Consider the following 21,555-nt stretch of genomic DNA (forward strand, 5'->3'; position numbering starts at 1 on the left):
TTTACTGAATAAACACGCATCATATTCTGCAAAAGCCTGAAGCCGCACATACAGCAACCTTTCCCTATGAATGATTCATGCGCTGCTGCATAAAAAGTATCTTCATGTTATCACGCTATCATCATACTGTCAGGCTTGCATTTGAAATGTTTTTGCTGCAGCTCTCTTCAAGTATCAGGTTCATTTTTTTTTTTTTTCCCCGCAACCAATTTTTTTCATTAGTTCTGCTGCAAGTTAAAGCATGAGACTGTTGTTATTTGGCTGCATCACTGCAATAAGAGCCCTTGTTGTGAAAATTGCCTCTATGTTTGTTTTTGTTTTGCTTTCAAATATCAGCAGGAAAGATTGTTCCACTAGATTGTCTTGCTGTAATTGTGTTCTACTACTGAATGAATAGTGGTAGGGAATGGTTAGATGACATGCAAAACAACAGCCAAAGCAAAGAAATTATTTTTGCTCACTATCAAGTCTGATTTTGTCAGGACTATTATTTTTGGTTTCTTTTTGCCATCTTTTTTCCCCCCTTACAGAATTTCCATTAACACTCCAGACCACAATTAACTTGACAAATAGGCATTTATTGCTCTGTGCTTCTGCACGTTTAATATCCAATAAAATAATGGACACCACATTAAACTACAAAGTTGCTGGTTCAATTTGACTTTTCTGGTAATATGTGAAGAACTTTGTGGGTAATATACAGTTGTGGAAACAGAAAGCTTTCATGAGACTCTATGCTGTCCTGTGAAACACTAATAACCAACCAGTGTCTCACATCATTATGGAGGAATTTTGGTCCACTCTTCTTTGCAATGTTGTTTGAGGTCATTCATATTTGTGGGCATTTGTATTTGCACAGTTCTCTTAAGGTCCTGCCGCAGCACTTCATTACAGCACTGAGGTCTGGGTTTTCACTGAGTCATTACAGCACCACATCTTTTCCTTTTTCAGCCATTCCGTTGTAGATTTGCTGCTACGCTTGGAATCATTGTCCTGTTGTATAACCCACTAGGCCAAGCTTTGGCTGTCAGACAGATGGCATCACATTTGACTCTAGAATATTTTTGGTATACAGTTCATGGCTGACTCAGTGACTGCAAGGTGCACAGGTCCTGTGGCAGCAAAACAAGCCCAAATCATCATCCCTCCACCACCGTGCTTGACAGCTGGTATGAGGTGTTTGTGCTGATATGCTGTGTTTGTTTTTACCAAACATGGCGTTGTGCATTATAGCCAAACATCTCCACCTTGTTCTCATCTGTCCAAAGGATATTGTTCCAGAAGGCTTGTGGTTTGTTCAAATACAACTTTGCAAACCTCAGTGCTGCCGTGTTCTTTTAAGAGAGAAGAGGCTTTCTCCTGGCAACGATTCCAAACATGCCATGTTCGTTCGTCCTTTTCCTAATTGTATGAACTTTAACATGTAACATGCCAACTGAGAGTCTGTGAGTGTGGCTCTTTGGTCTTTTGCAGTTTCTCTGAGCACTACATGGTCTGACCTTTGGGTGAATTTTCTGGGGCGTCCAGTCCTGGGAAAATTGTGGCATTGTGTTAACACACACCTGAACGCTCAAGACCAGCCAACTGTCAAACCTTCTGTTTTTACAGAGGTGGTCACACTTGAAGATGATCAGTTAATCAAGTGCATTTGATTAGCAGCACCTGGCTGCTCCTTACCCTCTTAATTCCTATGGAAGCAGTACTTAATTTTTCACAGGACTGCACTGAATCCTGTGAAAATATTTTCACACGACCGCTTCCTTCATAATACATGATGCCTAATGTTTAGGCGGTACATGCGTCTGGACAGATCAAAGTGGAGTGAGTCAAATTCATATTTAGTACCCTGATGAAAATGCAGTGCTGCCTCCATTATTTCATTGCGAACTAAATGTGCTCAATAATGAATATTTATGTAAACAGACAGATTTTAGGGAAAAGACAGAATTAATAAAGGGAAAAACGGAGAGAAAGAGAGTGGGGGGGGCGCGAGAGCGAAAGAATTGTTGACACAGAATGAGTCATCTACCCATGGTCATGTACAGACAGAACGTAGTGCAGTCTTTTAACGCACACTAACACACTCTGCTGCAACTTCACAGTATCTTGTAGCAATAAATTGTCAGAACGGCTTTCCACTTATCAGCGTGACTTCAGGAAAAAAGAAACCTCACGTGGACATTCATGTGTGAGTATATGTATGAGATGTAACTCAAAATATCTAAATATGTTATGAGTTATCAAATGTCAGACAACACTTTATGAGTATAATACAGACATTGTTCTCTCCCTCTAGATCTTTTCTACTTTGCTTTTAAAGAGCTTTTGTTATCCCCACTAAACCTTACTCACTGCTTCACTGCTTTGTCTCTCCTTATTCATACATACCTGTTTGACTTCAGCCTGCAGATGCCTCAACTGGACACACTGCTCCAAGTGTCTCCTGTGCTGCTCTGCTGCGAGGTCCAACTCCTGCTGCTTCTCATGGAGAAACTCCAGCAGGTCCTGAACCCGTGTGGCCATGTCCACATCTCTGTCACATAACAGCTCCACACCTGCAAAAAGTGGGCATTCTGTTCTGTTACCAATAGCAATGTTGGATATTACATATTTTTGTATGCTGTTTGTTCTTCTAAAACATTCAGTCAATGTTCATCCATAATCTGTGGTTACCATAAGCAGAATCATCATGCGATACATCACTACATTTCCCTGCATCCATACAATAGCAGCAGCCACAGCTGGGTGGCTCCATATTTTGCACTCTAAAAATTATTCATGGAAGTCATGAGCAGGGGAATGACAATGCAACAAAGGTCTGGCCAACCAGAAGTCAAACCAGGAACTCAGCTCCCGAGGGTATTTTAGCTCATGCACTATGTGCCTTAACCACAGCCACCGGGTCACCCCCTTTAATAAATACTTAAGGTTTAAGAGTATTTATATTCCCTCACTCACCAGAAGCCTGGACCTCTGTGACATACTGCAGCAGCTCTTGTCCCTGGTGGATGACGTCAAAGGTGAGGTTGTTCATTGTAAGCGCTTTGTCTGCATGATGTTGCAGCCTCTGCTCAGCCAGCGTCAGATCCTCCGTATCAAAGTCGCTCATCTGCTGTGACAGTTCCTCGTTCCATGACTCCAGGTCTGAGATGATCTGGGAGAGTTAACATGGGTTGTGTTAACTTGCATATAAAATGGGAGAAAATTTCCTTTTTACATATTTCCAAAAAAAGACTGAGAGACTAAGAAAAAAAACACAATTTTTTTTTAAATTATTCTGCACGGATGCTTTACTTAATTTGATGTTTTTTTTTTTAAAAAAAGGAAAAAACAAACAAACTAGTGACCAAATACCCGACAATAAATGATTTTCCCCAACATAAATATTCAATGTAGAAATTAACACAGACAAAAATATCAGAGCCGTTTCACCTTTGATTAGCAGCTCAAGCACTTTTAGAGCTATCGCACACAGCCCGCTGATTTCCGCAATAATGGATAACATATTACAAATGGTAATAAACGGCTGGTAGAGCAGATGTACTCAGATGTCAGCGCTTGTCTCTGATTGCCCACACAGACTGACTCATGATACCAGGAGTACCTTGATCCTGGCACCACTCAGCTCCGTCTCCATGCTGTCTCAGGCTTTTTTTTTCTCCAAACCGCGGGGTGTAATTTTCATTTTTTTCCAGAATTTATTTACCTTTTTCTCTGCGGCCTTCATCAGTTGTAATTAAGGAGAGAATCACTTTTTTATCAAAACTATAATTAGAACAAAATTAACTGTTTTTCTACTAAGTTTGACTGTATGCATCCTGAAAACATTATTAGCAAGCTGGTATGGCGGGGAATCATATCTTAATGTCAGATTTGAGCCTTAGAGAGTGACATTTACAGTACTGTATGGGGACTAAATTAACTTATCATATGTCTCTTTGGAGATTTGACCATAGTGTCTGTCCTACTGTACATATAGCTGTTCACTAACCTTAAAAATATATTTAAAGAATCTGTTACTTTGAAAGCACCCTTCGGGTAACTTGAGTCATCGTGCTCTAACAAGTGGGCATCTATGCCATAAAGTAATGAAAATATGTCTTGCAGTAGCTTCTAACAGTGGTAAAGTTCAATGCCTGTCCATAAATGAAAATAAGACGCTCTGGCAGCTGTCCTCTTCGATTCGCGAATAGCTATCCTGTTACACAGAAAACCTCCAACACAGAGTTTCAGTCTGAGACAGAAAGAAAATGGAAACAGGGACACAGAAAGTCAAGAAAATGTTGAAAGAAGGAAAGGAACACGGATGCCTTTACATTCCTAATCATAAGTGACTAAGACAAAACCTATCAGCCAGTGCTGTTTAATTTATTTGCCCCTCAGGCACACCCCCCGGTGCAGACTGCAAGAGTTGGTTATTTTATTCGTAATGCAGTTACACGGCGCATGATAGTGCGCCATTTTAGCAATAGTAATTTACTGCAGCTTCTGCATAATGTATAATTATGATATTTGTGATGCTTAACATTTAGGGAACACCGAGGAATTAGTAGCAACTATGATGTAATAAGCTTAACGTTCAAAAAACACTTTTCTCGGGGTTTGTCAGAGAGGTTAACGCAGTAAGTGTGAGACACGTGAGGGCTTTAAAGTTCTCCCCGGGGTATATATGAACCAGGCCACAAATGTCAAATTCCAGCAACAAGAAAAACTTTCTCTTAAGTGTTTCCATGAATAAATACATCTTTTGTCGATATTCATATTTGAACGGTCATCAGTTCAATGATTTCACTCTCCCAGACTCAGATGAGGATTGGACCACGGACAAAGAAACTCTTCAGTCTTGAATACGGGTCATTAAAATTCAGCTGATGCATTCAAAACCATGAAAACAACACAATACATAATACTACTGCACAACGAGTGTAACTCTTCATTGAGTAGGTCTAAAAAAAAAGTAAGAGAAACCACTTCTACAACAGAGAACATTACCCTGCCTCCATGTTAAAAAAAAAAAGTGCCTCAGCTTTATGACACTGTGCTGCAGGAATTTGGATTAACAGAAATTTCTCTGTCATAAAATCTCCTGTATAGAGACTTTTTTTTGGTTCAACACCCTGATTAATCTCATTAACATGCTGATTAATCTCATCCAGCCATTTCATAAGAGAATAATTGATAATAAACCAATATAATTAATTTACAAATCTGCCAACAAAAGTTTAACAAACTTACCAAGCACTTATTTTTACTCTGGTCGCCTCTCCTCCTACAGTTGAGTAAAATGCCCTCTGTGTACAAAAAGACCATTTCCTTCATCTACAAGGACTAAGACAACTAACTAATGGAGGACAAGTCTCCCCTCTGACTGCTTTGGTCTTGGTGCTGTGCTGTCATACAGAGCTTATTGCCAGGGAATAAAGAATCGAGGGAGGAGTGTATGCCTCACCTCAACCCGTGCCTTCATCTCTCTCTCGCTCTCTCTCTCTCTCTCTCTCTCTCTCACACACACACACACACACACACACACACACACACACACACACACACACACACACACACACACACACACACACGTGTTAAGCTAGGAGGGAGTGTCATTGTGCAACTGCGTGTGTGTGGGGTGGCAGGGAAACAAATGCCTTCTCCACCCATCATATTCCTCAAGCTCCATCTATTAATCCTGTGTGTACATGTGTGCAAGTGAGGGTTTACCTGACCTGACACGCACATTTAATGGATACCCCTTCACGACGTATCAAATTTTATATAATTTTCTTCACATACTACACTGGTTTAGAAAAATCTACATTTTACACATATATTTCTGGTTACAAGATTTCTCTACTAAGTTTCTTCCTAAGTTAACAATATATTTTGTTCAGCTGACAAGAGCAGGCAACTCAAAACTTAATGTGCTAGCTGATTTGTAATAAGCATTTATAAGGCACTTATTAACATATTTATTGTGTGTAACTAATACCATTACAACCAGGTTTATTTTAAGGTCATAAGATATTCGTAGATGCTTATAATTAACAGTTTATAGACTGTTTAAGAACATTAATAAAGGCCTTGTGATTCTTACAATTGTTCATAATATTCACAAACATGTTTCATTGTTGACAACTTAAACTTTTTGTGCTGTTTTGTAAGATACATTTATATCATTACTTTCGTTGCAGTAAACTATGCTTTTTTTGCAGCTACTAGATCTATTAAGGTAAATATTTAATATGCACTTGTTAAAAGTTTACTATGCTAAAATATGAATAAAGACAAGATTATTACATAATTACATAAGTACATAATGATATGTCATTAACACAATCATACACTCATCAGACACTTTGTTAGTTACACCTGTTCAACTGCTCAGGAAAGCAAATCTCCAAAAGATTCAGCGAATGTGAACGACAGCTATCGTCAAACTGAGCAAAGTTTGTCACTGCACCCCCAAATACAAGTTTAATCTGTTCCATACAAAGAAAAACTACACACTCACTGCTCATGTCAATAAGCCTGTTGACATAAAAGCACATGAATCCAAATATCTAATTAGCCAATTACATGGTAGCAACTCAGTACATTTAGACATGTAGACATGGTCAAGACAACCCGCTGAAGTTCAAACTGAGCATCAGAATGAGGAAGGAAGGCGATTAAAGTGAGCTTGAAAGTGGTATGGTTATTGCTGCCAGACGGGCTCTATGAATGCACAGCATGTTGGACCTTGAAGCATGGGCTACAGCAGCGGAAGACCACACTGTCTCCTGTTAACTGAGAACAGTAAAGTGAGGCTACAATTCACAAGAGCTCATCAAAATTGGACCACAGATGATTGGAAAAACATTGTCTGGTCTGATTATTCTCGATTTCTGCTGTCAGAATCAACAGTTCAGGCTGGTGGTGGTTGTGGTGTAATGGTGTGGGGACATTTTCACAGCACACTTTGGGCCCCTCAGTACCAAGTGAGCATTGTTTAACCACCACGGCCTACCTACCTAGTGTTGCTGTTGACCATGTCCATCCCTTTATGATTACAGTGTATCCATCTTCTGATGGCTGCTTCCAGCAGGATAACGCACCATGTCACAAAGCGCAAATCATCTCAAACTGGATTCTTGAGCATGACAATGAGCTCACTGTCCTCAAATGGCCTCCACATTCACCAGATCTCAGTCCAGTAGAACAACTTTGGGATGTGGTGGAACAGGAGGTTTGCATCATTGATGTACAGTCAACAAAATCTGCAGTAACTGTGTAACCAAAAAGGAATGTTTCCAGCACTTTGCTGAATTAAGGAAGCTCTGATGGCAAAAGGAAATCTAATCAAGTATTACACTGACATTACCATCAATAGAGACCCCAAGTGATGAAATTATACCTGAAAATCTATTTCCAATATATAGATGTATTCATTATGCCCTCCATAATGACTTTCCACATCCCTTCTTCTTACTTACATGATCCTTGTTTAATCTGCTGCTGAAGCCTGCATCTCTGCTCAGTGCTTTTGAGTGTAATTTTTCTGTCAGCACAGTATGACTCAACAAATCTCATTTGATAGCCGTGATAAACATCAAAAGTAATGTTTTCTTTCTTTCTTTCTTTTTTAAGAGCAGCCCTCATATCGGAGCACCAGCTGAGCGAAGCATTCACTCTCACAGCAAGATGCTAAGGAATTAGCAAACTATAGACCGGGGGGGGGGGACTGGAGCGAGTCAGTGGATGAGATTCATCGAGTGGAACTAAACACTTTTTTAATGTGGAGCACGTGCGAGTATAACTGTGAATTTAGCTGAGATTTAAACCAGCTGGAATCCTCACTGCAGGACTGAATCCTCCTTTCACGCCGTAATGGACCATCAGCTCACAGTCACAGTCATTTCGGTTTGCCAGTAAGCCCCCTGTCACCTGTAATTGATCTTTTAAACAGCCAATAAGCAAAAACAAATTAGTTGATATGATAAATGATGTTATTCCATCTCTCTTAACATATCACACGTTTTGCAATTTGATTTTCATTTCCAAACTTTTGCTCTTTTGAGAGCTCGGCTGTACACCTTCATGTCACCCTTTCATCGAACACTTTCCTGCTGTTTGAACATTTTAAACATTCTGGCCCCACTTTCATTTTTAGAGCTCACTAGTTCTACTATTCTGCCATCTGATGTCCTACAAGTCTCTGTTTCCTTTTCCGTCTTCCTCACTCACACTTTTAAAAATAAATATGCGTCATACACCAACCCTCTATTTTCCGCCTACTTACGTCAATTGCGTCCCTCTCAAAGATGCGGAGCTGGAGGAAGAGCTCGAGCTTGATCTTCCTTTCCTGGAACAACTCCTCCATCTGGCCCTGGGCCTCGTCCAGCTGCTGCAGCACGCTCTCGATGTGGGCCATGGAGCTGTTGTGCGGGGTCTTGTTGCTTGAGATCGCAGAATCTCTGTGAACATTGGTCAAACACAGAGGACTGAGAGGTGCAGAGGTTTGTCCCCTATTTTTGTGAAGTCATCCCTGAGAAATCACCCTCACCCTTGTCACCACTGCGTCCTTCAATCAGTGCTACTTATGTTCCTTTTCTCTCACTAGCACACGATTGTCAAATAATTGGAAAATACGTGTAATCACCGAGCCCGTGGGCTTTTTGATCTTCAGTTTTGGTATTTAGCAGGCTGTTATCACAAATGTGACAGATAATCACATGAATATTAGATATTACAATATTCAGACTGCAGTGAGGCATCTAATAATGTAATAATAATAAATGATCACCTGAGCTGTTGTATGAGGTCCTCTCCCTCCTTTATGACATTGACTGTTGCCTGCAGGGTGGTCTGCTGCTGCTGGCCGAATCGCTTGATCAGGTCCTGAACTGCTTCTACTGACTCTGCGTACACATCATCTAGCAGTTCCTTCTGAAGCTCCTCTAGCCATGTCCACAGCTAAGTGTGATCAATAAAAAAATAAGCCACTTAAAATGCAGGAGGGGAAAAAAGGACAATAATCAGCAGACAGATGTTTGAGGGAGGTATATATATATATATATATATATATAGTGGTGTGAGTTAAACAGCAATATGAGCAGCCAAATGGATAGACACGAGATATGAGACAGAAATCAAAAACAAATCAAATCCAACCAGTTCTTTTCAAAGCTGGTGTTTTGTGAATGGTCATCTTTGTAACAGATTAGCCATCTGGGTGAATTGGCTCGGGGTGCCGAAGCCCTGGCACACGGTCCAGGCTTCAGGGGAGAGACCCTGGCACCCATTGTTTGTCTAACACCCACGCTGCCAATGCAAAAGCATGCCTACTTTTGATATTGTTCTCTGCATTCACTATATTACACATTACCTGGAATCTATATTGACAATTACAGACAATTAAAAATGTGTGAAAAATGAAATCAAGTGAGTGACTTGGTTTTCAAAACAAACACTTCTCTTTCTTAAAGCTGGTGATGGAGAATTTCAAATTAGGCAAAGCTAGTTATTTTTAATAGTGAAACTGATCCGTTAGCTTCATGAAAATCAGGGCTGGTGAACTGCTTTTCATACAGAGCAGTTCATGACTTCTCCTCACAGTAAACAAGTGCCTTTTCACACGCTGGATTGCATCCAAAAGGATTGAACAGCACTTGAAGAAGTGATGGGCAGCAGAGTTGGAAATATTCACTTGTACAAACATATGCACACAGAAGAAAAGCATCATAGTGGTGCACACACAGACATACACACACACATAGACACACTAACACATGTGCACTCACACAGATAACGTACTGCTACCATTGTGAGCTGACAGATGGGATGAAGGAGATTAGTCCATATGGGCATTAAAGACTAGCTTCATTAATAACACCGAGGATCTGACGGTCTATGAGTCTATGTAAACAGGATGTAGAGTTAACACATGCAGAGAACAGTGCTTTGTCAGGCTGGGGAGGTTAATTTTGACAGTCAAAGATGCACAAAATAGTTCTTTCATAATGACTGAATGAAGAAGAGTAGTGAGCAAAAAAGCATTTTTGTAGTTTCCTAAAGGCTTAGGTCAATTATAAGAATACAACCTAAAGGCCTGTCTGCCTTAATCAAAGTCAGGGAGAAGGCAGATAAGCTCAGAGTGTGTTTATATGGTGTGTAAATTTGTACCACAGAGGCAAAAAAAAAAGCACTGATTCAAAGAGTACAATGGTTGTTGCAGCAATACGTCCAGAACCAATTTGATGTACATTTATGCAAAAACACTTTAAGTATGGAAAACTGCAAGAGCAAAATTATCCTTCAGAGTTTATTGTATTTCAGCTGGAACATCTCTACTGCAACAAAAATAAAGACAGTAAACTCGGTTAGAAATATCTTTGTAAGATAATTAGCACAGAATATAATGTCTACCTGCCAGAATTAATATCATTTTAATTCATCCTGTCCTCATACGATATTAGTTACGTCAGAGCTTAGCAATAAGCAAAACTGAGGGGTTAAATCAATGGCACAAACGGGGCATGCTGAAGCAAGTAGAGGGAATACACACCTCCTTGACATGCGTGTGGAAGGCAACAGACATGTCCAGCAGCACTTTACGTTGCTCAACACGTCGCACAAAGTCCTGGATGCGATCTTCAAGCTGATGGGCGGCCTGGTAAATTTCCTCTGGGTCGCACTCTCCAGTCTGGGCCAGCTGCTCTGCAGCCTCTAGTAACTTATCAGCATTGGTGTAGGTGTTCTGAAACATCGAGTATATTCAAAATAAGAATATAGTATCTCTTGCAATTGACCACTACAAGAAGAGCTTTAATTACTTGTAATTTTTTTTTCACAGCATCAAATATACTTACAGTATTAAGCTGAAATTACCACCTTAACATTTTACTTCATGTGTGCACTGATGAACGCAGCTTTCAGGTTGTTGCAAAAAATGAGAAATTGATGGGAAAAAGCATGTCACGCAACAAAGATGCTTATTTTAAAAAACTCACCTGTGCCACCTCTTCAAAGTCTTCATGCCTCTTCTGTAAAGCCCTGGCTCTGTGCAAAGACTTTCCAACACCAGTGTGTTTGCTGAGGAAGGCCTCACCGTGATTTTCTATCCAGTCCAGCACCTTGAAACACAAGCACACACAAAAATTGAGCATCCCTATGCAAATAAAAATAAGCAGTGCATTTGAGGATGCAGTACATGTTTGCCAGCAGTAGGGGGTACAATTGTATTTAGATGGCATTAATTATACCAGTCTATAGATGTCATCTCTTTCCTTCTCCCCACCCCCCTCTCTTTACTCTTTCTCTCCGTATGCAGTCTGTCATGTTTAAATTACAGAAGCCTGGATGATTGGGTTCTACTTAACTGTAAATTCAAAGCAGTGGAAAGAGTCAACACTTCCACTGTGGCTGTGAATAGATATGTCTTTGTATTTATTAATAACCTTATTATTTATTGAGCAGATGGCCAAACTCCATCTGTTTCTATGTGGGGTAATGAAAGGGATTTTCAACATCTCTGAGAGAATATTTTGATGAGGCAAACACATATGAACACGCGCACAATGCCCTCGACACATTATGTGACAGTAAATTGCATCACCATGGAAACCACTACCAAGAGAAAAGGGTGATAAAAGAAGGAACTGAAGAGGGGGGGGGACAGGAGCAGAGATGTACAGCAAGACAGAGTGAGAGAAACAGAGAGGTGGAAGAGGGCAGACAGGGGTTTATGCCCCAAGGACAGAAATACACCAACTCAGAAGTTTTGATCTAAGATCTAAGATTTCTGCCATCCCCACAGTCACACAGAGAGACGCTCACTCAAAAGAAAAAAAGCCCAGAGGAAGTCAAAAAAAAAAAAGTCTTTGAAAAAGCGGGAGATTATTATATCATATCTTTAATATCACTGCCTCTTTTTTTTAATTCAATCCCAACCGTACTCCTGTATGAACTAGAAAACACAAACATTTTTTAAGATTCAATAACACTAAACTTGACATATAATGACAAGCCTCGGAAAAAGCTCTACATTTCAATCCTCTCAAGCTCTAAGCGTAAAAAAAAAAAATGCTTGAGAAGATGGATTTCTACGTTGTGTAGCCACAGTATAGACACATTTAGTCTACAGGGAAGCTAATTCAGACCTAGGAGCAAGATGGGACAGGACTTCAAGCGATTTCCACTGTACTCTGGTTGCGTGGGTGCCAAGAGTCTCAGCAAAACAGGGTTTTACTGTGTATGTGTGCACACGTTTCTTACTTGCTGCACATCCTGCTGAAAGACACACAGCTGCAGGCGCTGGTGCAGGCGGACTTTGCGATGCTGCCAGATGTTCTCAAGTTGTCTTTGATGGTGCAGCACCTCATGGATGATATCCAAGACATGATGCACAGCCTTCGAGTAGTTAGCTGATGCCATCAAGGAATCAGCGCTTCCGGGGGTCAAGGGTCGCTGCAATTTGTCCAACAGAGACTTGCCATCCTGGCTTACCTGTAAAGGTCAATGTGCAGTTTGGCATTTAGTACAAGTTCTGCGTGGATCATCTGATACATTTGATATTCTCGACTTTGTAGACTTTGAATATCAATGCAATACTCAAAAAATTTGAATATCATGAAAAAGTTAAACTTTTACATATTCCATATTCATTACACATAGTGAAATATTTCAGGCCTTTTTATTTAATTTTGAAAATTATGGGCTATAGCATGTGAAAATCAGCAATCCGGCATCTCGTATTATTAGAATATTTCCTAAGATCAATCAAAAAAGGATTCACAACACAAAAATGTACAATTTCTGAAAAGTATGTTCATTTATACACTCAATACTTGATTTGGGCTCCTTTACCATGAACTACTGCATGGCATGATGGCAATCAACTTGTGGCCCTGCTGAGGTGTTTTTTTAAACCAAGGTTGTTTTGATAGAGGCCTTTAGCTCATCTGTATTTTTGGATTCCGTGTTTCTCATCTTCCTCTTGACAGTACCCCACACAGTAGATTCTCTGTGGGGTTCAGATCAAGTCAGTTGGTTGGGCGGTCAAGCACAGCAATAATACGGTCAGCAAACCAATTGGTAGTAGTTGTAGCACTGTAGGCAGCTGCTAAGTATCTCCACAAACCTTAAACCTCCTGTAACATTTAGTTGATGAGGACTGCCAGAGTCTGGCTGGCTCAGATACTGGTTCTCACACACCTTACAGTTGTATTTTATGTTAAAATGTTAAAATATTAATAGTGTTAATTTTGAAAGAGGAATTCTTATTTTTTTATACCAGTTTTAATTTTGGTCTACGTTACATTAAAAAGAGTTCATGCAAACCAACCCATTTGTACATTTTATTCACTAACCCAGTGAGAATCGATAAGAGAATCGATAAGGAATCGAATCAATAAGTGATATCAATAATGGAATCGGAATCGCTAAATTCTTATCAATTCCCATCCCTACCCTGGATAGGTCCCCAGCCTGTCACAGGGCTAACACAGAGATACAGTCAATTATTCAGTCACATTCACACCTATGGCCAATTTAAAATCACCAATGAACCTAACCCCATAATGAAATTAAAATGTAACTTTTAGCTGAAAAGAGGACTTTGGACCACTGAGCAACAGTCCAGTTCTTTTTCTCATTAGCCCAGGTAAGGTGCTTCTGACTTTGTCTCTGATTCAGGAGTGGTTTTACATTAGTAATGCAACATTTGTAGCTCCTTCCCTGAAGACATCTGTAGGTGGTGGCTAACACCACCCTAATTCTTGTGAAGCTTTCCCAGGTTCTTGAATTTCATTTTCTTGACATCTCATCCCTGTATCTTGAGCCACACTTTTCCCTTTCAGTCAACATACCATTAATATGATTCAATACAACACTCTGAACAGCCAGCCTTTACAGCATTGACCTCCTATGGCTTCTCCTTCTTTTGATCTCCATCTGGACAACTGTCAAGTCAGCAGTTGTCCTCGTGGTTGTGTTTGTGTGTATTGAACTAGATCAGGAGACACATGGTATGTATACTAAAACAATCCAGTGATTTGAGATACTGGATTTCTGATTTTCCTAATATTTAATCTATAATGACTTCATAAGCCATAATCAATGAAATTAAAGCAAAAGCTTTGAATACTCACTTTAATGTAATGAATCTAGAGTATGTGAACATTTTTGAATTACAAAAAATAAATGTTTCATGATATTTTTGAGACACACCTATATAACAATACAACACAGACCACAGATTTATATATATATTTTTATTTTCATCATGTCATGTATATTTTTTTACAGCATATTGTTTTAGATTTCTTAACCATTGTTTTTTCCATGTTATTTGCATTATTTGAAGTTGTGAAACTAACTAAAACCCGAAGGGAGGTATTGATGGAGAAAGTTTCCATTGTTGTTGAAAGCAGGTGTGCATATTTTGAATCCACGATTTGCATAATCATCAGATCTACTGTCTGTATTCTGCAGTCACAGTGATATTTGTATACACAAGTCTGTAATTTGCATGCTTACTTGTGTCACGTATGCATTGTTCTGCATGCACCGTCTACTTCAATGTGTCTTTGCCTACTGACCTCAGAGTATGCAGTGGTGATGTGCTCGTACAGCCCCTGGTGATGATGAATTGTATCTTCCAGATCCTGAAGTTCAGAGGGCAGCTCTCCCTCACCGCATGCCTTACACCATGGTTCCACTTTACTCATGTACTGGGGAGAGAATTCAACACAAACACTGTATAATGTAGGCCCCCTATAGATATACAGTATCTGTGCAAGCAAGCACAACAGCATACCAAAATTTTCAAGACTGAAACAGCAGGCCAGTTAAAGATTAGATTGATTTCAATGCGTCATGTGTGATTTTTCACACATGACCTGCAGCCCTGAACCTTTCCAGACGCCATCTGACGGTGGTGCACATGAGAATTTCCATGTGAGAACCAACAGAGTAAAAAACAGAAGACTAAGTAGGACTGAGGCAAGATTTGAAAAAGAACAGAGCAAAAAAAAAATGGTGTTTCATTCCAAAACTGTGAACAACAGTGGCTACTGAAAATTAGAATAAGTAATTAATCTGTGTATGGAAAGGAGATCACATTTGTAAACTAAGGCTTGTGACTATTTTGCAACAAAAATAACATTTTAGCATACAATACGATGCCTGCAGCACTGCTCTGCCCATTTATATTCACAGTCACTTTCAAGCAAGTCTTGAACATCAACGACTACACAGAAAAAGAGCCACTCAGCAAACAAGAGTTGTCAACAACTAATGCACTGCTACTGCAACCGTAAGCAAAATAATGGAAAGTAGTATTGATCATTTAAATGGTCTCTCATTACCACACTCATTGCCCTTTAAATTGTATAGTTAGGGCCCGAGCACGAAATATGCGAAGGCCCTATTGTAATTGCTCTGTTTATTTTTTTTGTAACTAAATGTATGAGTAAAAGTAAAAAAAATCACATGAAGCTGTGATACTGCTTGGATATTAAATTGTCCAGAAAAGCAGAGACGATAGACACGTCACTCCTCATCATTACATAATAGATCATATATTGCACGCTCCAATTATTGTTTCTACAGTATGTACTAAACAAATGTAAGAACTCGCAACTTTATAAATACATGCAGATATTATGATGCTTTCAAGCTGAGCTGCTAACAGCACATTTTCTTCATCCAAAAGTGTTTGCATGTGTGCAGGATGATTATCTGTGCATATGTAGATATGTTTTTGCACATATAAAAAAGGCAGGATTGTGCATCCAATCCTGCACATGGGTATTTATACATGTATTGTATATGATAAGCTGATAATATCAGAACTGTACTTAATTTTTTGCATCCATCTACCTGATCTGCTTTCTGGTGGAAGCTGGCAGACATCTCCAGCAAGGTGCTGCGTTCATCCAGTGCTGCAGCAAAGGCCTTCCACTCTTGCTCCAGCTGGCTCGAGATCTGCTGGATCTGCTGAGAGGCATAGTGGCTGGACTCCAGGAGCCGATTTCCAACAGACATGATTCGATTGATGTTAACATACACATTCTGTGTTTCAGAGAAAAACAGATACAGAAGGGGGAAAAAAATACCAAAAATAATAAATTTCAAATATATACAAAAGAAAAACTGTATTGATGAGAGGCTCTTTTATCTATTTGTTAATATCTTCCAGAGTAAATTAATAGGCTGCCAGTCAAAGTACATCAAAGTAATACAGGCTTCAAATGGCCCAGGCAGTGTTCCTGCAAAGCAATTAAAGTGCATTTGTGAAAAATAGTGGCTACAATTACATTAATAAAGACAGTTAAGGAACTTAGAGAGAATAAAATAAATGTGTACACTGCACCATATTTCACCTCTGTCTTTACACACACACACACACACACACACACACACACACACACACACACACACACACACACACACACACGCGCGCGTCTGTGGACATCAAAATGGGACTTGTGGGGTATGTCTCCCAAATGAATGACATTTTAATGTCATTCATTTGGGAGACATACCCCCACGTGAATAATAAAAAAGCCCATTTGCCTCTCAATCTTTCTGTCTTTTTTAATATATGGGCCCCAAGCTGTTTTGTGTAGATAGGCATGGATCAGCAAACGCTAATTAACAACTGTGTTAACATTGTGTTATTATTCTATTCAATTACTGCTCCTGGAGCCTATTATGGGTCTTAGTTTGCTTGTTTCACTCACACCGGGAAGGAAAGATGAACCAAACACAGGCTACAGCCCTTAAAGCAGTTTGCTTAAAAGCTGTGAACACTGGATTTACTTTGTTTAATGCAGAAGGCTTTGAGATTGTCTTAGGGTTTTGAGACATTTTTGAACAGCTCTGCATTTGCGTAGGCTTTAGAAGGACATTCCATACTGTGCAAAGTCAACATTTAAAAGTGCTAGATTCAAGATGATATTAGTTCAAGGATAAAAGCGACAGTATGGCTCACATGAGTTCAGATCTTGAATGCGCAGCAGTAGGTAAGTTGTCATAAATAAAAGCACAGCGGTGAGAAGTAGAACTACTATAATCCCATAATAAATCTTAAACATCAGATATCACAGAATGAGATCTCTCTTAGGTCTTATGTGGTATTATACCCACAGGAATTATTGGGATTTTGGGGGGGTGGGGGGTGGGGCTCCAAGACACACAATCACTGTGGAGGAGGGGACTTATGCAGAAATGGAGGCAAGCTGGACTACTCTGGGCGGTAAAGTATTAATCCAAAACTGATGGCTGGAGGGGAGAAGGGAGGAGCAGTCAGGAGGATATTAAAAAAAAAAAAGACTGATGGTGGCATAGGGGATGAGAATGGTTGTGGGAGAGAAAACAGACATAAATAGGAAATGGGAAAGAGGACAGGCCCCAGAAATGAATCAATCTACAAAAAGGGCCAGTAGTATTTTCTATGTGATCAGAGTACAAAACAAGGTGAAGCACGGTCAACAACCTCTAAGCTTTAAATACTTCCTGTTTTCAAAACAACCCAGGCAGACCAATTTGTATGTGTATCCTATGGGCTTGTTCTGATTACTTTAGTCAAACAATGCAAACCTGGTATTGAATATCTGGCTTATCTCACACTGCCTCACTGTCCCGGCACTAGGGGTGCAGTTTTCACTGGAACTGTTCCTAATCTCCATGAACCATCTCTGTGTATACAAACTAAAGGCAAATCATCTCTTTGCTTTTGGATGTTTTCCATTTTTAGTCCACTGAACAAGTTAGAGTGTAATTCATATTCATTCCTATATTGTATAATATATGGCATTTTTGCTTGTTTTGGTAACCACACCTAGCAGGGGCTGCAGCCATTACCTTTGAAAAAAATGTCTTTAATGTACATACACTGACATATTCCAGATATAAAAAGATCAAATTGATACATTAGTAGGGAGTGGAAACTGTTCAGTGCTTTCAGTAAAGACGTTTTACATCGGACCCTCCTACCAAGTGATTTGCATCTACCACAATCTGTAAGGTATTTTATAAATAGTCAGAGAGAGAGAGACACAATTCAGCAATGGAGGGGCTTGCAGCAGCAAACAACGCTGATGATGAAGAATACATGACAATGGATGCTGACCAGTGGGTAGAGCAGGACGATATCTACGAAAATGGAGACACACAAGATTTAAGCGCAACAAGGGGCTCAGGAGGACAGGAACCCGGCCCTGTATTCAGAGGAAAGAAGAAAGACGAGTTGAAAAATGAGAGAGCTGCGACAAACGCAGCACCGCAAAACGATGAACACCAAACCGCAGCGCCAGCCTCCATCCACCCCTCCACTCTCAGATACATGACTATCAGACGCCCGCCATTCAATGCCAAAGGAGGACAGGGAAAAAAGCAACGTCCTGAGTTAGGTATGGTGCATGTTCAAATTCAGACAATATAAGCACAATAAATACAGACACACAAAACAGCTTATAACATTATTTTCTGATTAGCTTTTTTCAGGCGTACTACACTGTGCCTGGCGGTGCTGTGTATTCTGTTAATCGCAGTACTACTCAGTCTGAGCATCGCTTGTGAGTCTGATCTTTACTTTCATGAAACCATAAAGTTAAACACATTTTCTTGTGATGTAAAAAAAAAAAATTGTGAAAATTATGGCTGTCATCGCTATAGGCATCCTCATTAACTTATTATCCCTTTAATCACAGGTGCAAGTTTAGCTGGGAATAATCTGCAGATGGCCCAAAGAGGAAACAATCTACTTGAGGAAAACTATAACTTGGCAAAACAACTAGGCACGTAGTCTGTAAACGCAAGTTCAGTGTTAACATCTCAAAATTCAGCACAACTCCATCATAACAGAAATCATCTGAAAAAAAAAAAGTACAGCATATATCCTTGGACAGAACGTTTGTGAGATATTTAAATTGTTTTTCATCTTTACAGACAATTTAAGAAATGTCTCCATGGCAGTATACCATGTTTCCAGCAATATGTACCCTAACTGTCTCAGTGGACGCACACTCATCATACTAAATTATGAAGTGCTTGAGGTGAGAATGCCTTCTTCCCGCTCCTTTATTTGTATGTGTGCACGTGTTATGACTATGAAAATGTTAAGGTTATTGTTTTTAATGCAGGAAAGCATGACAGAGTGCTCTTTCAATCTGTACAAGAGCAGGGCGGATGGTGGAGGCTGCAACAGCTCGCTCTCTTGGAGGTGTGCACCTAACTTTCCCTGAGACCACAACAAGTATACAAGACAACTGCTTGTTCAGCTCATATACCCATGTTATTATAAATGTCATTTCTAGAGTATGTTTTCAAGGTTATGTTTTTAAAAAAAGTAATGCTAAGAAAACAATACACTTTCTGTCAGTTCTAAGGTTTAACATATCAGGACATAAAATCAACGGGTCCTTAGCAGCTTCTAAAATGATGTAACTCTAACCCCAGATGTAAAACAGCACACAGCAGATTCTATCTTTTCATTATTTATTTGATAAAAATTAAGATAATATGGAAAAATAGTGTGTGATTGTCCTCTGTATGACTCGCAGTGTCTCACATTGTTGCGGAGATATTTTGGCCCACTCTTCTTTACAAAGCTGCTTCGGTTCATTGAGGTTTGCAGGTATTCGTTTATTTCTCCTAAGGTTCCTCCACAGCATTTCAATCAGGTTGAGGTCTGGATTTTGATTGGACCATTGCAGCACTTTGATTCTTTTCTTTTTCAGTCATTCTGTTAGAGATTTGCTGCTGTGCTTAAGATCGTCATCCTGTTGCGTGACCCATTTTCAACCAAGCTTTAATTGTCAGACAGATGACCTCACATTTGACTCTAAAACACTTTGGTACACAGAGGAGTTCATGGTCGACTTAATGACTACAAGGTGCCCAGGTCCTGCGGCTACAAAAAAAATCATCACACCTCCATCACTGTGCTCGACAGTTTGTATGAGGTGTTTGTGCTGATATTTTGTGCTTGGTTTGCACCAAACATAGTCAAATTTCTCTACTTTGGACTCGTCTGTCCAAAGGACTCTGTTCCAGTCTTGTGTTTGTTCAGATGCAACTTTGTAAACCCAAGGCGTGCTGCCATGTTCTTTTTAGAGAGAAGAGGCTTACTCCTGGCAACCCTTCCAAGCATGCCAAACTTGTTCAGGCTTTTTCTTATTGAAGGTTGTTAACATTTAACATGCTAACTGAGGTCTGTAGAGTCTCAGATGTTTTTGCAATTTCTCTGAGAATCGCACAGTTTGGTAAATTTTCTGGGATGTCCACAACTGGGCTTGTTTGGAAATGGTCTCATAATCCTTCCCAGACTGATGGTCAGCAACAATTGTTTCTTTGTGATCATTACTGTTGTCTTTCTTCTGTAGCATTGTGTTAACACACACCTGAATGCTCCTGACCAGCAAACTGCCAAAATTTCTGCTTTTATAGAGGTGCTCACACTTGCTGACGATCAGTTCATCAAGTGCATTTGATTCCCATGGAAGCAGCGATGGTGTGCTTATTTTTTCACAAATGCTTCTGCATTTTGCCTTAATTTCTGTTACATAAGTAATGACAGTGTAATATGTCATGACATTGTTATTAATCTGAAGTTGAATTGGAGGACCACATGATTTTTACTTTCTTTTGATTTGTAAAACCTTCAAACTGAAAGAGGGTGCACCTTCTTTTTACCATGACTGTATATTGCAGTTTTTTTTATTGATAATTTCTGAGATTAACTAATTGATATTAATCCTATACAACAGTACAACATAAAACATTGTCTCTCTATCAAATTAGCAAATTTTGTTGCAAATATTTACTGGTGATTCAGTGTCAAGTACATCTACAGCAGGGCTCTTCAACTTCAGGCCTCGAGAGCTGGTGTCCTGCAGGTTTTAGATGTGTCTCTGCTTCAACACACCTGAGTCAAATGTAGAAGTCCTTAGCAGGACCCTGGAGAACTTGACTGCATACTGAGGAGGTAATTCAGCCATTTGAATCAGGTGTGTTGGATCGGGGACACATCTAAAACCTGCAGGACAGGGGCTCTCGAGGCCTGGAGTTGAAGAGCCCTGATCTACAGTATGTTCTTCATAATCAAAACAGGCAAACAAAACAATTTAAATGCATTTTGTGATGTTAGAGTTCTAAAACTTGTACTCATTCAGGAAAAAAAAACTGCATGAATTTAACAAAAGCTATTACAATTGCAACAAAAAAAGGCCATATATGTAAAATGACAATGTATTAAAAGCACTATTAAAAGAGTTTAAAAAAAAAAAAAAACTCGATTCCCAGAGTGAATTTTCAAGTACCTCCCATAGGGGGTGTAACAGTAACATAACCCTGTGTGATGCATTTTGCGCCATGACAAATTATCCCTCACATAAACAGCAAAGACTCACCATGAGCATTTGTTCCAAACCCTCACCTACATGTGACACTCACATCACCGATGACTGCCTGACACAATACACTAAACACATGTTGGAGCGCTGAGATTTTTTTTTATACCTGTAGTGACAATGTTTAGTCAGTGGAAACAGGCAAACGTGTAATTGTGTTCTTGGTTTT

General features: G+C 39.6%; 1 protein-coding gene across 1 annotated transcript in view; it reads right to left on the bottom strand.

Annotated features, from left to right (window-relative positions):
• Positions 1–21,555, bottom strand: part of triob (trio Rho guanine nucleotide exchange factor b) — a 106,526-nt gene that overhangs the window by 38,733 nt on the left and 46,238 nt on the right. The window contains exons 9-17 of the mRNA XM_030750910.1: positions 15,853–16,044; positions 14,571–14,702; positions 12,247–12,477; positions 10,983–11,105; positions 10,538–10,729; positions 8,777–8,946; positions 8,273–8,447; positions 2,959–3,154; positions 2,389–2,555 (exon numbers count right to left, since the gene is read on the bottom strand). Coding sequence (XP_030606770.1) covers positions 2,389–2,555; positions 2,959–3,154; positions 8,273–8,447; positions 8,777–8,946; positions 10,538–10,729; positions 10,983–11,105; positions 12,247–12,477; positions 14,571–14,702; positions 15,853–16,044 — 1,578 coding nt within the window. The remainder of the gene's footprint in view (positions 1–2,388; positions 2,556–2,958; positions 3,155–8,272; positions 8,448–8,776; positions 8,947–10,537; positions 10,730–10,982; positions 11,106–12,246; positions 12,478–14,570; positions 14,703–15,852; positions 16,045–21,555) is intronic.

The sequence above is a fragment of the Archocentrus centrarchus genome, chromosome 16, assembly GCF_007364275.1.
Source record: "Archocentrus centrarchus isolate MPI-CPG fArcCen1 chromosome 16, fArcCen1, whole genome shotgun sequence".
In the NCBI taxonomy this organism is placed as follows: domain Eukaryota; kingdom Metazoa; phylum Chordata; class Actinopteri; order Cichliformes; family Cichlidae; genus Archocentrus; species Archocentrus centrarchus.